The sequence below is a fragment of the Nematolebias whitei genome, chromosome 9 (assembly GCF_014905685.2).
Source record: "Nematolebias whitei isolate Nwh7 chromosome 9, NemWhi1, whole genome shotgun sequence".
NCBI classification, from domain to species: Eukaryota; Metazoa; Chordata; class Actinopteri; order Cyprinodontiformes; family Rivulidae; genus Nematolebias; species Nematolebias whitei.
Genome location: NC_056506.1, coordinates 36998654 through 37016812, shown reverse-complemented (window position 1 = coordinate 37016812; position 18159 = coordinate 36998654). Strand labels below are relative to the sequence as shown.

Here is an 18159-nt window from a genome sequence, read left to right as displayed (position 1 = left end):
CAGATGACCCGACTGAACAATATTAATTTTTTACCTGAATTATTGAACATGAACTTTTAGATATTCATCCAGACAATTTGCTAATGCTAGACAAAAAAATAATAAAACATGTACACACAGGCAATAACATTATTGCGCTTTCATTTTCAGTGACGGGCAGTAAAGTGATCAATCTGTCATTCATTCATTCAACCTTTATTTCCAATGAGGTCTTGATTTTTGATGCTTTGGGCGTATTTTGATGCCAGCACGAATACTTCCTGTGAAGCTCCTGCACATTCTTTAATAAAACAAAATCATCCCAAACAGCTATGAAAAAAAAAGCCCAATAATCCCACAACAAACTTGGTTATTTGTTGTAATATTTGTCAGGAAGACAGCTTATAAAGCGCTGAGATAAAATATTCAGCAGACTTGTATTGATATTCCCTTTCCCCAGTGACTTCTCTGGCCTCGGCAAATGAGCAAAACGAGCTGAATTTTGTGCCTCCTCTGGCGTCTGCCTACTGTGAGCAGCAGCTATCTCAATATTAATAATAATATTACCGATGGCACCAGCAAAAGAAGGGGATTACAGCTCATACTGCTGGATGAGAAGTCCCCGCTTGGCTGGTATACATGAGGGATTTGACTTGACTTTTATTTTAAACACAACCAATGGGAAGCCAAAAAATCTTTTTGTCATTTAAGAGCAATTAAGTGGATCCCAGAATCACTGGCTCCAGCACGCCGCCAATGAGGGGGTTTTTTTTCTTCCCCCTTTTGGTTTTATTACCCATTTCCTCTCCCTCGCGCCAGCAGAAGGAATGCTCACTTTTCCCTCACAAAGCCACATTTCCAACGTCAGAATCGCACAGGGACCACCATGATTAAGTGCGAGCCAGTGCTTCCCTAAACATGTGAGACATTATGGACCCCCCTCCTCTTCTAAACACTGGAGAAGTGTTGTGTTCCAACATTTATGTGAAGTAATTAAAAACATCCACCAGTAATTTAATAGTTCTCACCAAGCAGAGACATGAAGTCTACAGTTTTTTCTCTGTATAAATAACCTGGAATGCAGTGAGTACACAGACATTTTGGCCTCCCCCCCCCCCCCAGCTTTTTGCAACACTTTTGCAAGAAGCCCTGTTCTGTGTCACTCTGACCTGAGATGAAGCTGTGCTTCTGAACTTGTATTCCAGAGAGCATACGTTCATACATCATACTCTGGCATTAGAATAAAATGAGAGCTTCGCTGTGGCTCCAGACTGGTAATGTGCTAACCTTACACTCTCCACGCCAGCAAGCAGGAAAAAAAAAAAAAAAAAAGAAAGAACCGAAGCCTTCATGATGGAGCTGCATGCGAGTCAGGACAGCTCTGTGAAGTCCATGCCCAAAGAGCAGAGATGCAACAGACATGTGGACCTGATCTGCATTATTTCTCGCGAAAAGACTAGGGGTGGCGTTCATTTACCAAACTTTAAGGAAAACACTTAAAACACTTCACACATGCTGCTTTTCAATCCTGTGTGTTTAACCAGCTAAAGCAAACATTGATTTTGCCAGTGTCCCACTGTCTTCTTAACGGTGCACTTTAATGTTGAAATTTGCTCAACGTCTGGCTTGAAAAACCAAGCAAGCTTTGATAAGTTACACATTACTGAGATTTATTGCTTATTATTGGAGAAAAACTGTAAATATATAGTGTATATAGTTTTCTACCTGGATTATTGAGCATGCATCAGGATAAATATATATAGTGCTTCTGTTTATATATATTTTGTGGCAACGTTCACCAAGATGCTCGAGTCCTCGAATGACCTGGTGACTGCGTTGGTGGTTGAAATTCACATTTCTTCGTTCAAAAACTTCAACTAGAACAGTAGAGATGTCGCCTCGCAGCAAGAAGGTCACAGGCTCAAACCCAGCTGCAGCCTTTCTGTGTGGCCTTCGAGTGCTCTGCTCCAGTTTCCAACAGACCAAAAACATGCATGTTGGATTAATTGGTAACTTTAAATTCTGACTAGGTGCGAGTGAGAGCGTGCATGTCTCGTTTGTCTCTATGCGGCCCTGCGATGCACTTGGAACATGTCTAGTCTGCAGTCTTTTGTCCAGCGGCTGCTGGAGATCAGCACCACCTTCCCACAACCCTGCATGAAAAATAGGTAAGAAATTGGATTGGTGGGTGTACTACAGAAACATTTTATGCAAAAGAGCCCTCGGTTTGCTGCAAAAAGTCGAGGCAGTTATATCACGAGTCGCTGAAGCTTGAAGAAAAATTTTTTAAAGGAGCACCAGAACATTCAAACACCCCCAAAACAAAACCTGAAAATCTATATAAAAAAATGCCGAGACTAAAAGACCAGCGAGAAGAAGAAAGCCCCACAAAAACAAAGGGACCACTTGAAATCTGTCTTCTGTTAAACCCCCCAAAAGTCCTGCCAAGGACTTGGAGAATGGACACAAACAGGCTTTCTTAGAAAAAATGGACATAGCCTCCCGTCAGCGGCCATAAAGAAGACAAAGACTTTTTTTTTTTTTTTTTACAGTATCAACAGAGACAAGTCACGACCTTTGGGTCTCTTGGGGCAAAAGGTGAACGTTCTGGGAGCAGAGGTCTGGTTCCAGCAGTCTGCCAGCAGGCAAGATGCACGTCCGCCATCCCCCCACAACAAATTCCTTCCCATCTTAGATCAGTGAACTGCTTTTTCTGCCTTCCACCAACTGAGAGGAATAGAAGTCTTTATTTTGTTGCCAGTATAAAACAGGTGGCATGACCGTAATACACTTTACTGAGTCTTCAGCTGGTGCTTTTTGTGCACGTGGTCGATTTTAAAACGTTGGGCTGATGGGGCTACAGGTTAAGTAGTTGAGTGAAGATTTTCTACTTCCATTTAAATGTTCAGCCACAGAAATACATGGGCTGAATACAAGAAGCATGTGCAACCTGAGGCTGCGTCTTATACACGGGGATGACAAGAGCTGCTAAGTGAACTGGCTGCAACGAACACGTCCGATTTGTATTCATGACTTCCAGTGAGAAGCGGAGGCAAAAACAGAACAAGGAGAGAGAAGCTGATCCCATACATAAACTGTCACATCTAGAAAGGCAGAGCTCGTCTCAAGACGGCTGAAGAAGAGCGAGGTCATCCTCCGCAGCAAACACTGACTCATCTCACACCCAGATGCCCACACACAAATCAAAATAACTCTCTTATGCCATCATAGATAAAAACATTTTAAAAACTCTATTGATCTATTAATGTGATCAAGTGCAACAGCTTGATGATGTATGAGGTCAGCGACTGCCTTAGCTGAAGCCTAAAGAGCCAGGCTCCAACTCCCTGCAGCAAAGTGCAAGAGGCATCACTTTTCTGAGGAACAATGACAGCATGCACAAATTAAGCCTGCAAGCATCACAGCAGCAATGCCTTTTCTGACAACTCATGTCCTCTAAACCAAAGCCACCTTTAAACTCAGCTAGGTGGGGTACATGGAGATGGAGCGCCCTCTAGAGGCTACGATTTGACAAAAAGGGGAAAAACTAACACAAACACAAAAGGTCACTTTATGCAAATGTGTCTTAAACATAGAAATGATGACTTTTGATATGCAAATGCTCCAATTAATAACTCAAGCATTTTTTAGAATAGCTTGTTTTCTCATTTGTCCTTATGTAAATATATGACTTATTTAAATGTAAAAGGCACATCCTGGGAAAACAAAGATTTGTTTTTTTGTGCAAGGTAGCACAGATAGTTTGTATAACAGCACTGCTAACCAGAAGATATTTTAGAATTAATGCCTTGCAAGTCTGTCAGCGTGGCATTCAGACTTCAGTCCCAAAACCAGTCTCGGCATTGAGGGAGACGCAAACGGGTCACAGATCTGAAGGGGGGGGAAAAAAAAAAGGCTTTCAGGCGTCTTCAAACGAGATTTATCAAGATTCATACACAAAACGGTTATTTTAAAATGAACGTGCATTACCACGCTGAGCATAATAAATATCTAAACCACTACTGAGGGGTAGTTATGGGAAAATAGATGTTACAGATCATTTTTTGTGACTAAACCAGCAAACACTCCTCTACAATAAACCAAGCCTATTGGATATTGATTATAAAAATCAGAAATTCTCAAAGAAATTAAGGAACCATACCTTCTTTCTCACTGCTACTTGATGCATCTGCTAACAAATACTGAGCATTTACATATGGCATGTTAAAACTGTTTTATTCTGAAACAACGTGCGAGTGTTGGCATGTGCATAGCAAGTATCTGCAGTGTCACATCACCCTGCAGTGTCACTCTTACAGACCAACATGATGCATGAACCCTGTGTCCAGTTGCAAAGAGAAGTTAACTCGTCACTGACGGCCCTCTTGTGGAAGAAACACAAAGTGTAAGTAAAGACGGGGACTCAAAACAAACGCCAACATTGAGCTTTTTTGTTCTCGTTTTTTCTTCGCAGTGATTTTAATTTGAGAAAAATCACAATTTCCAACACCTGCCATTTACACTAGAAGTTAAATGCAAGGGTTTCCAGAACAGACAGGCTTCAACGTCCATTACATGTCAAAGAGCTGCAGAACAGAAACATATTGGTATTGTGTCAAATACAGATATATATTTATATATTAAAAAAAAAAAGCTCACCTTGTGACACTACTTTTAAACTACAGCCAAAGATTCAGCAGTCTGGATATTTCAGTGAAACTGCTTTAACTAACAATTCAAAACACCTGGCTTCTCTTTGACTAGGTATTAGTTACAAAACATGTCCTCTAACACCCATCTTGTCATTTACTTCAGTGATTCATCATTTGAACATAAAACTGGGCGTCGGTACAACCTGTATGGCATCATGCTTCCCTCTTCAAGCCTACTCAAGCTGGAACAGGTCAAACACAAAAGTCATTGTCAAACTAACTATTGAATAAAGGCAGATAACTGTGGTTTTGACGTCATAACTATCTACTCGGTGCTTAACTGCAGGGAGATTTCTCTTTTTTTTTAATGAGCTATGTAATAAGAAAGTCCAATCTTGCTCTTGTAGACGATACTGTTGATGTGTGAATTGAGCCTCTTGATAACTTTACACAATATTTCTAAGAGAATAGGGTTTAAGACAGAGGGTCGAAACAATCCATTACGATTAGGTGCTGTAGGTTTGTCCTTCTGGTGGTTGTGGAAGCTTCATATTTTCTTTGGACATCATTAGACGCCTTAACTCTTGAAGAACAATTTTAATGCTATAGGAATTCTGCCATTTTGCTAATATTGGTATGCTACGTGAATCCACCTGTAAGACAGAAAGGGGAGAAGGGGAAAAAATACATCAATCATTGTGACAATAATATCGATGGTGACTTACTTCTCCAATATCTAAACTAAATATATATGTTTGTCAAATCTGCAAAGGAACTTACCGTTCCATTGGAATTATTTATCCCATTCATGCTAATTTTTGTTACAAATCTAACAGTCGGCGCCGTCTCTGGGTATCTAGGTCCGCATTCCACTTTCAGACTGTATATCCTGTTCTCGTAGTTGGTCTATAAAAAAGTCAAGATGCAAAAGAAAAATGCACTTAGATTTGGTTAGAACGCATCTATTCACAAGTGGACTTTCTGTAATAAGGACGTCCTGCTTACTCTTGCGGGTCCAATGATCATGCCTGTCCACCGTGTGAGAGTCATGTCTTCATCGTCCTCCAGGCCCCAGCTGACTGTGCCATCGCCCTCGCCCTTTTGGCCTTCTTCAAGCTCCTCCAACAAGCGAAAATTGCGTGGAACCTTGACTCCTATAGGTGACCAAAACAGAATATATACGGTGTTAAATTGGTGCTAAATATGTTTATTGGTAAATGGCATAAATAAAAGTAGAATAAATTGAGCCTTGTCATTGAGGTGTCTGTCTTATCTTATCCAAAATGTTTTAACTGGTATTGTAAATTCAACAGCAATGATGAATGTTGAGCATCACAAAAGCTCCAATTACTACTCCATTTGTCAAAGTCGTAACACTTTTGCACAAAATAAACAACAATGCTTTAAGAATACATTTGAGAATCATATTTTCTGAATTTACACTTACAGATGAAGGGCACTGGACTGTCCTACAGGGTAAACTTTGACCCTGACATTCACTGCGGGTGTTACACTAACATTCTCAAAAATCAGGCAGAATCAGAAGCCCAAACACAAGTGACCTCCTTCAGAGGACAGTGCAACCGAAGCTCCCACATTGAAAAATCTGCTCAGACAAACACAACAAATAGCACACAACAAAGGACACCCCCATATAATACCTATTTGCAGCCAAGGGTCAGAGCTGTCCTACACAGTGTTGGGTGCTTCTGATGCTCAAGATGAGGACGAAACAAGTCCAAGCATTTTTACTGACATGATTCCAGGAGTTAGCAGTAGGGTTAATATCAGAAAAGACAGTGCTTCAGTAGGGGGCTGTAGATAAAACATCTCAATACCATTACAGTGTTTCCCCTAGATAAGTTGCCATGGCGGGGTGCTCATCTCATCTGTGATTTTTGTCAACGGGGGGAGAGAAACACATCTGAGTTGCACATTGTGTTTCCACAGTTTTCGAGGTGGGGGAGAAACAGACACACAGCTGAGCTGCTGCTGTTTGTACCGGCTGTTTTCGAGGAGGGTGGGGGTGTTCCAGCGTGAGGGTAGAGGCACCGTGAGCGCTGCCTTTAGCTTTTTAGCTAGCGTGCCTGTACTGGGCGCAGCTAGCTTAGCGTTAGGCAGTGGGGTGCGCACAGTTCAGTTCGTGGGGCGCTCGGTTATGTTAACGGGGTGTGGCGCCCCGCATGTATAATGGTAGGGAACTGCATTAACATCTCATGCTGTGGAGTTAAATAAGCTGAGACTGTTACAAAACATTTGCTTACAAGCAAACTTGTTATATTTAAATCTATTAAAAGTGTTAAATAAATAAAAGCTAAAACAAGTAGCTGATTAACAGAGTAGCTATTGATTGTTTTCCCAGATTATTTCACTCTACCACTTTTTCGGATTTTATAAAAGTGAATGCAAAATCAAAGAGCACTGTCGAGTTAAAACTTGTTAATTTCGTGGAAACTTCAGTCATACAGACAATAAATCTATGTGACCTAGGAGCTTAAAACATGTGACAACAGGACTGACTGGTACAAGAAATGACAAGCTGGTGCAGAAAACCTACAGCCTGAACTGCGTTTTCCAACTGCACCTAACTGGAAATCTTAGTCACAAGACATTTATTTAAAGCCATCTGATGCAAGTTGACGGTGAAGCTTTGTATGAACCTGCAGTATTGAAGACAGTTTGGGAATGGTCATGAGATGTGATGCACATGGTCCTATAGTGGCTGACTTTAACCAAATGATTCAGAGCATCATCCAGTCATCTCGTGACCAGAATCCATGATGTAATTATGCAAAACTATTCAGGTGTTTTAGCTACAGGGGAGGAAAAAAAAAGTTAGTCAGAAAATGGATGATGTGTTGTGATCAAATGTGCAGCTTGACAAGCACTGAGGGCCGAGAATGATGAGCTACTTGCAGCTTATGACTGTAGGAGGGTAGAAGCTGAGAGAGAAAAATGATTGTTATTCAAAAGTATGATTTTGAATTCAAATTGGAAATTTGAAGAAAAAAAAAAGGGCCTTGTGACTGAGGCAGAACACTGAAAGCGAAATTAAAACCTCACCGTCACTGAAATGCTCATCTCGCCTCCTTGGAGCTCAACAATCATCGCGGTCAAACTTCAAATTATTTTGAAAACTAATATTCCACCTCGGCTCAACAGCAGTCAGAATGAAAGAACAAATTAAATTTCCATTTCATGAAAAGGTACTTGCTAGCATAAAAGTACCAGTACTGAAGGCTTCTGTCTGTACTCGCATACAAACTTGTGCACACATTAACAGTTAATTTAGCACAATTAAGCTATCAAAGAATAACACTGTGGTGCACAAGATAGAAAAGACATCAACAACTGCTGATTTGATCAAATCCTTTCAAATATTTAAAATGTGCAAAAAGAAACGTCTGCAAATGAGCTTAAAAATGGTTAGAGGTAGTATCTCACTAATCCTGCAACGTTTGCGAGGGTTCTCAGTTTTCTTGCTCAAGGGGCAGAGGCTTGCAGACTTCACATTTGAAGTTTGAACATGTTTAAAAAAAATTGTGTATGACATTTCTTTACCCCAAAACAGCCAGTCAATGTGCACACCTCAAAGTCGTCTTAATTTTGTTGCGGGCATCTCCAACTCGTCTGAAGAGCAAAAGTTCTATTTTGATCTCCTTTGACACGTCCAGGTCTAAAAACAACACCAATGCTAAATAGTAATATTAGAGAACCAGACTAAAACTGCCCATCTTTGTTGCAAAAATCTACTTCAGAAGATTAAATCATAAACGCGGGAGGCGGATGCAAAGTAAGGTATGAAGCCTGCCAAAGTAGATACAAGACAGGCAACAAAATCATTTTATTTATTTATTAACCTTTATTTAACCAGGCAAATCCCATCGAGATCACAGATCTCTTCTGCAAGGGAGGCCTGGGCATGAAGACAGCCTAACATGCATGTTTTTGATCTGTGGGAAGAAATCAGAGCACCCGGAGAAAACCCACGCAAGAACATGCAAACTCCACTCAGAAAGACCCCAGTTCCAACCGGGGATCAAACCCAGGACCTTCTTGCTGTGAGGCAACAGTGCTAACCACTGAGTCATCATGCTCAGTATAATAATGTGCACAGCCTAAAACAATGGTTTGCAAAAAGCTGGTTGCACAAATACTCAGAATTTGGTGAAATTGCAACTTAAAATTTGCTTTTTTTCGTGCAATATAGAGTCACAAACAGTCGCAGCCTAGTGAGACACCACTTTAAGCAGTATTAGTCAATTAAACACAAACACTAACCTTACAATGGCCATAAAACATTTGGTATCGTGACATAAAGCCAATCCTTCAGTTTTGTCCAACTCAGTTCATTTAGTTTATATATGTGATTATTCTAGCTTTACTCCTTTGTGTTTTCATTACAGAAATGTAGGGCTGAACAAAAATTTGAGTTATGTTCCCTGGTATGTTTCCATGTGTTAAACAAGTTGGGTTAAAACCAACTCGACAGGCCAAGCCAACTAATTCAGTTTGGATCAGCAACTTACTTCCTACTTTCATCACTTTACATTTTACAGTAATGTCCCCTCAGTAAGTGTACTTTACCAGAAGCGCAAGAAAATTAGATTAAACGTTGTAGGGGAAACCATACAAAAGTTAAATTTTAAATCAGCCAATTCAAATGGCTTTCTTTGAAACCACGCTTGCAGTTGAGTGATAGTGCAGATGTGGGCTCCGACTATTTGCTGAAACGAAGCGTGCCATCTGTATTAGCTACAAAACGTGACTATCCCGGGCAGTTTATTTACGCCAGTCCAATAACAATAAATGTCCACAATACATAAAAATAATGGCGCAGAATATTAATGCTTAATTTGAATAATTTTTAAAACATTTAAAAATGAATTGGTAGAGCTAGCAAGCGTGGAGCGAAAGCAAACAGCGGCGGCTCGAATGGGCTCCAAGTCCCGTCAACACGCTTATTCTTGCTATGTGCGGTGTGTCACAGAAAGAGAACATTTTTTTACATAATATGTCATTCATACACTACTGCAAATTAATGACAAGCAGTTTACATATCTTGAAAGAATCGAAACATTTCCGTGTTCGCGGGTATCTAGCTGACGGGCTCGGCGCGGTGCTGGAATATTCCGGTTGCTACATTAGCCGCCATGCTAGCTAGCGGCGCCGTCTGCGTCTGTTTAGCAATCTTCATAAATCAAGCCATTAAACATTACTGGCCCATTATAATAATCAGACTGGATTTTTATACATAGAAATTCGAAATACCAGCTAGATTGACGTTTTTCTTGCTAACGCCTCGTTCCATTTCAGCTAACTCGCGAGCACAAGGCACTGGCCTTGCTTTAGCTCCACGACATAGATGCGTCCCGTAGAGATCAGCCAGCGCTCCACCGACATGACAACAATGGGACTACTGGAGGTGCAAGCGGCGGTATAATCACACCGTGTCCAGAAATCGCCACGTCCAGCGGAACATACAGCACAGAAGGACGAGCTTAAGCGGCTTTTTGTGTCCGTGTAGATGTGAGAAAGCACACAAACCTGAGGAGGCCGCCATGTTCAGTCGAGTCCAGAAGCACAGAGGTGTGTCATGAGAGGAGGATCCGAGCGAGCAGCAGCACGGTGGCGCGGCGGGTTCCCGCACTGCAGCTCACACACCTTTATTACAGTAAAACATCTGAAGAGGACCTGAGCGGACTCACACACCTGTATCTGGACTGCTCAAGTCAGAGAAACTCATTATAGGACTCCTGTTTTCATCGAAGTTCATGCACAATTATCCAGGTAAAAAAAAATCCAACAAAGTTAAATCAGCTCCTCTGGATGGTTTCTTTGTGTTGAAAAGTTTCGTCCTTCATCCAAAGGACTTCGTCAGTCTGAGGAGCCACAACAAACAGTCCCACAATCAACATTTTTCAGTCAGGTCATCTGGACAGTTTTTTTTGTTTGTTTTTTTTTGTGCTGAAACGTTTCGCCTTTGATCCAGAAGGCTTCATCAGTCAAGGAAACACACAACAAAACTGATTCTTCCCACAACAGCTTACTCCAAAGTAGAACAAACCAGTTTTGCTTGTGATAAGATAAGTGTGCCAACCAGTTTACTGGTGATAAGATGGTTTCTGGAGTCCACCCTCTTTTCTCTGAGGCAGCCATAGCCAAAGTGGTTCTAAACATCAAAGTTCATGCTCAATAATCCAGAAAATCCAACAAAGTTAAGACAGGTCATCTGGACATTTATTTTTTTAGTTTTTTGTTGAAACGTATTGTCCTTCATCCAAAGGACTTCATCAAACAAAGTTAAGTCAGGTTATCTGGATGGTTTCTTTTTGTTGTTGAAACGTTTCGTCTTTCATCCAAAGGACTTCGTCAAACAAAGTTAAATCAGGTCAACAGGACATTTTTTGTTTGTTTGGTTTTGTTGAAATATTTTGTCCTTCATCCAAAGGACTTCGTCAAACAAAGTTAATTAAGTCAGGTCATCTGGATGGTTTCTTTTTTGTTGTTGTTGTTGTTGAATTTCATCCTTTATCCAAAGGACTTTGTCAGGACTTTGTTAAGTCAGGTCATCTGGACAGTTTCTTTTTTTATTTTTTTTATTGTTGAAACATTTCGTCCTTTATCCAAAGGACTTTGTCAAAGAAAGTTAATTAAGTCAGGTCATCTGGGTGGTTTCTTTTTTATTGTTGTTGAATTTCGCCTTTATCCAAAGGACTTTGTCAAGCAAAGTTAAGTCAGGTCATCTGGACGGTTTCTTTTTTTTTTTATTGTTGAAACATTTCGTTCTTTATCCAAAGGACGTTGTCAAACAAAGTTAGTTAAGTCAATTCATCTGGATGGTTAGTTTTTGTTGTTTCAACAACAACAAAAAAGAAAGAAACCATCCAGATGATCTTAACTTTGGTGGATTTTTCTACCTGGATTATATGAACTTTGATGTTTTTAACCACTTTGGCTATGGCTGCCTCAGAGGAGTCGACAGGGGAGATGGCGGATTCCAGAAACCATCTTATCACCAGAAAACTGGTTGACCCATTATGCGAGTGTGCTGCTTGTGGGACTGAGTTAGTTGTGGCTCCTCAGACTGATTCACTGACAAAGTCCTTTGGATGAAGGACGAAATGTTTCAACAACCAAAAAAAGAAGAAGAAATAAACCGTCCAGAGGAGCTGACTTAACTTTGTTGGGACTCCTGTTTTCGTTCACAAATTTTCCAACGTCTCCAATTAAATTGCAAACAATTCTTCACACATGCCTTTATTAAAATAAGTGGGAGAAGATGTGCAACTTTCACTGCACACATTCTAATACTGATTTGCACTTAAATGTTCTAACATTAGTGGTTCTGCACTTAATGCTCTGCAACTTTCTGGCTGAGGGGAGCGGGACAAAAAGTGTGTGTGCTGGGTGAGTGAGGTCCTTCATGATGCAGGTGTCTCTCTTCCAGCATCTGGAGGTGTAGATGTCTGTGATGGTGAGGAGACTGACTCCAACAGTCTTCTGTGCAGCCTTCACCACTCTCTGCAGAGCTTTCCTTTCTTCAGCTGTGCAGCCTCCATGCCTCCGTGTTACACGTCTAGCTATCTAAAAACTGCAAAGTTGCACTTTTTCAAACAAATAGATGCTTTTGTGTATGGGTTTCCACTGCGTTAATGGGGACATGGCTTGATAAATTGTATTTGGAGGCAAAAGTTTTCTCCATCCTCATTTTTTCTTGATTTTAGTCTTTATAGTCTGCAGTGCCGAGTTGTTTTGCACCACTAAAATATTTTATGACAGTTTACTATAAAATACAAACAAATGGTTTTATTGTCTCAGGGCCACAAAATTTTAGAGCCCAAGAGCTGTTTATTTATTTTGTAATAAATACTCTTCAAACACCTTATTTTTCTTATTGTCTATGAAAAAGTTGAAATACTTTACTGTATGTCAATTAAGTGCTTTATTATTTCCAGTTGATTTTTAATGGGTTTCTGCTACTTTTCATTAATTGTTTTTAATAGTAGTAAAATCAATTTAGCACTAGTTTCAATGACTAATTACTTGGTGATACCCATGCAGTAAAATCTATTTATTAATTTAAATTCTTAGCTTTTTTTCCTCATAATTTTAGGTATTGGGTCTACTTTTTTGGGGCCTCAGACATTAGTTTTATTTTTAAACCAGAACTCTGTTTTGCAACTTCATTTGCTCTGTGTAATCTTAAAACATTGAGATGAAGTGCTCCGTTTTATATTGGTTTCCAGTGATTTGTCTTTGGTTATGACATTAAGAGAAAATGTTCATTTTAAAATTAGGTCCTCTATAAATGAATATATATTCTAGTTTAGCCTGATCTGTGCAGCAAAGGTAAAAAAAAAAATAAAAAGCCAACTGTGACAGTAGAATTTCTCCTAATTTCATTTGGCATATCTTCAGTTTTATTTTGCTTCAGACTTTAAATATTACATTGAAGTTGGGTTTTGCTGGTAATCTAGGTGGATAAAAAAAAAAGTAGTTCAAAGTTCTAACCCAGGCCCACCACGCCCTCCTAGAACCTGCCTTTAACACGTTACACCACCTGATTTTAAAATTAAGCTTCAACTGAGCCAATTAAATCAGTTTGCTTCTATGACCCATACACAGATTTGATTAGAGGTTTAAAAATGTTACTGTCTCAAGTAGTTTCTCCATTTATTTGATCAATTTAATGTGTTTTCCACATTACAAATACAAAACGGCTTTAATAAAACCATGCAAAAACCTGCTAGATTGTAATGAACAAGTATAGAAAACTACAGCCAGGACGCAATAGTTCAAATAGAGCTAAAAATAAAACCATCCAAACATTTTCATTAAACATTTTATTAACATGAAGTCTATGCACGCTACATTTCAATACCACATAATACACCAGAGCAGAAATATAACTTCAAATTAAGTAACAACACTAGCTCCATTTATTGCCTCTATATGTTTTCATCCATATTTTATCTTTAAATCATAAGTAACTTTAATTCTTAAAGACATGGAGTAATTCTGAATCTCGTCTTTAAATCTGAGTAGCATACCCCCCCTAAAAAAACAAATGTTGCTTATTATACAAACTTCTTTTTTTACAGTGAGTAAAGGTCATGGATATAAGGAACAACAGCCGTTTGCTTCAAGCGAGCAGACGAACGGTTTTTCCGGTGACGGTCAAATAGTCCTCGTCAGCGAGGGCTCGCAGCGCCTCGTCAAACAGCTCCTTAGTGATCGCCTGCAAACAGCGTGACAGAAGAGGAAGAGAATCCAGGAAGTGAGAGAAGCTATTTATAATCTTGAAAATGTTAAGAAAGCAACTAGTTATTACTATAGTCAGGGTACATAGTGTTTGTTGTTGACTTGTAAAATAAAGTCTTGGATTTTACAACACTTACGGTTTCAGACTGTCCCCTGAGGTCATCGAGCAGCTGCTGGTACTTCATGGCTGGTGTCTTTCCTTTGGCCTGAATCAGCTTCTTCAGGGCTTGGGCCACCTCCTCCTTGCGTTTGCGGGCCGTGGCGCTCATGCCTGTAAATCAGGGAAACGACGCACAGAAATGAACTTGCTGTGACAAAAGACATTCTAAAAATAAAACCTTGTCACCTAAATGTCCAGGGAAACTCCCCCTGCACCGAAACAAACTGAAGTAATTCCTTCAGGGAATGCTAGGCTTTAAAGGTTTGATCGTGTTCATGCAAATTAAAAAAAGGACCCTTGATGCATGCCTGTTGTCAGAATGGAGATGTCAACAAATCCTGTCCTGGGGTCCGTGGCTGACTGTTTGAGGGCCTCTCTGTGCAGCCGCTTGGCCTCCTCCACGTCGATGGTCTCCACCTTCTCGGAGAAGCGGACTTTGGCGTGCGCCTCAGCCAAGCGGATCAGCGACTCCAGCTGTCTGGGGTAGGCAGATACCATCCCATGACCACTACCGATCTTCCTCATGTCAACGTAGGCCTGAGGGGACGAGCAAGACCAAGGTCAGCTGCAGCCGTTAACAGACGGACACAGAGCGGATGCTTCCTGCGGTCGACGGAAATAAACAAACCTCGATGAGGGCCTGGCTGGCTTCCTCGCTCAGTCTTGGGCTGATGTACGTCCGCGCGTATGCAATGTAGTCCTTCAGCACGGCCATGTCGAGGAACTCTTCCTCCATCTGCTCCTCGCTCTGGTAGTACAGGGACACCAGGTGGTGAGCCAGTCTGCGGTCGTACGCCTCGTCCTGGGGATCCAGCATCAGGAAGATGAGGTCGAATCTGAAGGAGTGAAACATGTTGTGTGAATGAGGGAGCATCGATGTCAAGTTTAAACTGGCATCTTAAAGAAAAACTACACTACACATTAAATTTAGCTTCATTTTCTACTTTAAATGAAAAGAGCAAACAAAATCAAATCAAGCATGTTTGCTAATGTGATCAGACTTTCAGTGTGCAGTTTTTTCCAATAATCCTGCCTCTGTCACTCTAATCCAAATAATATGTAAAAAAGGATGCCGAAACTTCAACTTATGAGAAACAGCCTCAAAGCTGCTGATTACCATATTTTTTGGCCTGTAAGTTGTGTTTTTTTTGCATAATTTATATGCCCTGCGACTTATAGGCCGAAGCGACGTATTTACGGATCGTTTTCCATATTTATAAACCAATATTTGGCTGAGATATGACCGTTTTCATTCATTCTGACTGAAAAAGATTGAACACTACCATTTTCAGCCACTAGATGGCACCAGAGTTGTATAGCATTCCGTTGTATCATGTAATAGGGAAAAGTGGCTATAATGACAAATTCAAAAAGTTAAAGACAAAAACAACTGGACTTTATTTAAAATACTTTATACTTTACTGTTTTTGTCTTGAACTTTCTTGAATTTACCATGTCCTGGATGACTGAGAATCTTCAGCAGCTATTAATGACACAATCGGCTTGCCATACTTCCCCATCTTCGTTCTACTCACAGCTTGGAGCTCAGCTTCATTTTGCTGCACCGCCCTGGTGAAATGCAGCTAATTTGACCATTAAAGTAAATTTATTAAGTAAAAGTTCAACTGAGACGCACCTTTGCTATAATGTCGAGCAAACAAATAATTGTTTTAGGTGCTTATCTCATTAAATTTTGAAGAAACACCTAGTATCCCTCCTTTCTAATTTCCTCCCCGTCTATATGCTCCTGGGAGCACCAAGGCAGCAAATACTTTTGAAATGCAGCTGATTTGACCATTAAAGTCCTTTTATTAAGCAAATGTTAGACTAAGACGCACCTTTACAAAAAAGTTGGGCAAACAAATAATTGTTTTTAGGTGTTTATCTTGTTAAATTTTGAAGAAACGCACAGTGACTCGTCCCTTTGCGCGTTCCTACTTCCGCGTATCGGCTTTTGAGATGCAGCTGATTTGACCGTCAAAGTGCATTTATAAAAGCAAAAGTTAGACTGAGACACACCTTTGCTATAATTTCAAGCAAACAAATAATTATTTTTAAGTGTTAATCTTGTTAAACTCTTGTTAAAGTTCTCCTGTGCATGCTCCCGCGGGCGCCATTTAGCAGCCTATCAATTTTTGGCACAACACCGGCCCACATTTCTGGATTGTCACGTGTAACAAACAGCGCGTCAGCGGTGACGCAGAACAGATGTGACGTATACGGCGAAGCGACATATTTATGGATTTTTCCATTTTATTATACATATTTGGACTGATGCAACTTATAGGGCGGAGCGACGTGCACAGAGGAAAATACGGTAGTTTGAGTAAAAATGACCCATTTCTAACCCATTCTGTTTTAATGAATCTATAACAGACTGCATGCCAGTACCTGGACAGCAGGGTGTGAGGCAGCTGAATGTTCTCAATCGTAGTCTTTTTGGGGTTCCACTGAGATTCCACAGGGTTTGCAGCAGCCAGCACAGCAGTGCGGGCGTTCAGCTGGCAAATGATCCCCGCCTGCCCACAGAGAAAGAAGAAAACTAATTGAGAAGCTTCTGTTTAAGGTCTCAAGCTCTGACTTGTACGTTCCTAAATAATTTCACACATTTATAAAGAAAATCTGTGAAATGCACCTTGGCAATGGAGAGGGTCTGCTGCTCCATGACTTCGTGCAGCACGGAGCGCGTGTTGTCGCTCATCTTGTCGAATTCGTCAATGCAGCAGATGCCGTTGTCGCTCAGCACCAGCGCTCCAGTCTGCAGGACCAGCTGCCTGGTCTCCGGATCCTTCATGACGTAGGCGGTGAGACCCACGGCGCTGGAGCCCTTTCCCGACGTGTACTGGCCGCGGGGCACCAGGTTGTAGATGTACTGGAGCAGCTGGGACTTGCTGGTGCCGGGGTCACCGCAGAGGAGGATGTTTACCTCGGCGCGGAAGTTTCCCCGGCCGGTCTGGCTGAAGTCTTTACGAGTGCCGCCAAACAGCTGCAGCAAGATGCCCTGGAACCAAAAAAAAAAAAAAGGGAAATGTTCCTTAATGCCATAGTGGGGATAAAAATAGGAGCATTTATTTGTCTGAATTTTTTAAAACAAATTACAGTCTTCTTGAATGGCTCATGTTCTTGTAATTTTTTACAACTTTAGCAAGAGACCAACCTGCTGTTTTTACAACTCTAAAAGTAACAAAGTGCTGCATACGGCACATTATACGCCCACCGACGGACAAGCAAAGACCTTGTATAACATTTGTCCTTGAATTTGGACCTACAAGTCCAAAGCGTATGCAACACTCCGTCCAGTGATGATGCATGTGTGTGGATGGTTTCACCAGAAGTTATGGGTGGGACAAGAGAAACTTTACAGACGTACGAATGGAGGCTATACCATAATACGTCCAGTCTTTGACGAGCGTATAAAAATTAGTATTTGTCTGTACAGTAGTCCCTAGCTACTTCCTGGTTCGACTTTCGCAGACTCACTCTATCGCGGTTTGTGAACGTACAGTCCATAACATTGTACATACAAAAAATAATAATTTTACAGGACACATGATTGCCAACTTTAACATTACTCACGTGATTGGTACAGTACTGGATACAGTACTGTATAGTACAAAGTTAACGAAAAAATGAAATACTTCGGACAGGCGCCGCCATTTTGTAGTTTTCTCTCAGTAAGCCTCCACTGTATTCCCACTCATGACAACATTTCCCAGAAGGCAACAGGGCCCTGCCTGAAGTCCCATTTTCCTTCTGAAAAACCAGAGGTAAAGTTTTAATCTGATCAGTGCCTAGCGGATGCAGCAAAGCCGCACGGAACCCACTGAACCAGAGCAGAACCGGAGCAGAACCAGAGCAGAACCAGAGCAGAACCAGAGCAGAACCAGAGCAGAACCAGAGCAGAACCAGAGCAGAACCAGACCTCTAGACCCATCTGTGAATCATGAGAGCTGGTAGCCGGCCCATGACGACTTCTGAGTGGGGACGCACTGCTGTAGGTCGGGGTTGTTTCCGGAGCCCATCTGGACTTTTTTCATCCAGACGAACTCAATTGATCACCTACGGTACCGCGCCAGCCAACTGGTCTGAAGGTCTGACACCCCC

At 41.1% G+C, this 18159-nt stretch overlaps 2 protein-coding genes across 2 annotated transcripts in view; both read right to left on the bottom strand.

The window, feature by feature from the left end:
• Positions 1 to 4433: 4433 nt before the first annotated feature.
• On the bottom strand, positions 4434 to 10272 carry ube2v2 (ubiquitin-conjugating enzyme E2 variant 2). Its single transcript, XM_037681754.1, has 4 exons — positions 10179 to 10272; positions 5637 to 5785; positions 5412 to 5537; positions 4434 to 5284 (listed from the first exon to the last, which is right to left on the bottom strand). Exons 1-4 carry the CDS (start codon positions 10192 to 10194, stop codon positions 5138 to 5140), a joined length of 438 nt encoding a protein of 145 aa, XP_037537682.1. The 5' UTR covers positions 10195 to 10272; the 3' UTR covers positions 4434 to 5137.
• A 3504-nt stretch (positions 10273 to 13776) lies between these two features.
• The window catches only part of mcm4 (minichromosome maintenance complex component 4), a 9426-nt gene continuing 5043 nt past the window's right edge, over positions 13777 to 18159 (bottom strand). The window contains exons 11-16 of the mRNA XM_037681753.1: positions 16691 to 17056; positions 16447 to 16574; positions 14684 to 14891; positions 14364 to 14592; positions 14033 to 14166; positions 13777 to 13872 (exon numbers count right to left, since the gene is read on the bottom strand). Of these exons, the coding sequence (XP_037537681.1) occupies positions 13777 to 13872; positions 14033 to 14166; positions 14364 to 14592; positions 14684 to 14891; positions 16447 to 16574; positions 16691 to 17056 (1161 nt within the window). The remainder of the gene's footprint in view (positions 13873 to 14032; positions 14167 to 14363; positions 14593 to 14683; positions 14892 to 16446; positions 16575 to 16690; positions 17057 to 18159) is intronic.

Excerpts from the sequence above, each read along its gene's own strand:
- ube2v2 (XM_037681754.1), bottom strand. Across the intron at positions 5,538-5,636 it reads TGATCATTGGACCCGCAAGA|ACCAACTACGAGAACAGGAT; the intron begins GTAAGCAGGACG and ends ACTTTTTTATAG. Across the intron at positions 5,285-5,411 it reads TAAATAATTCCAATGGAACG|GTGGATTCACGTAGCATACC; the intron begins GTAAGTTCCTTT and ends TCTGTCTTACAG.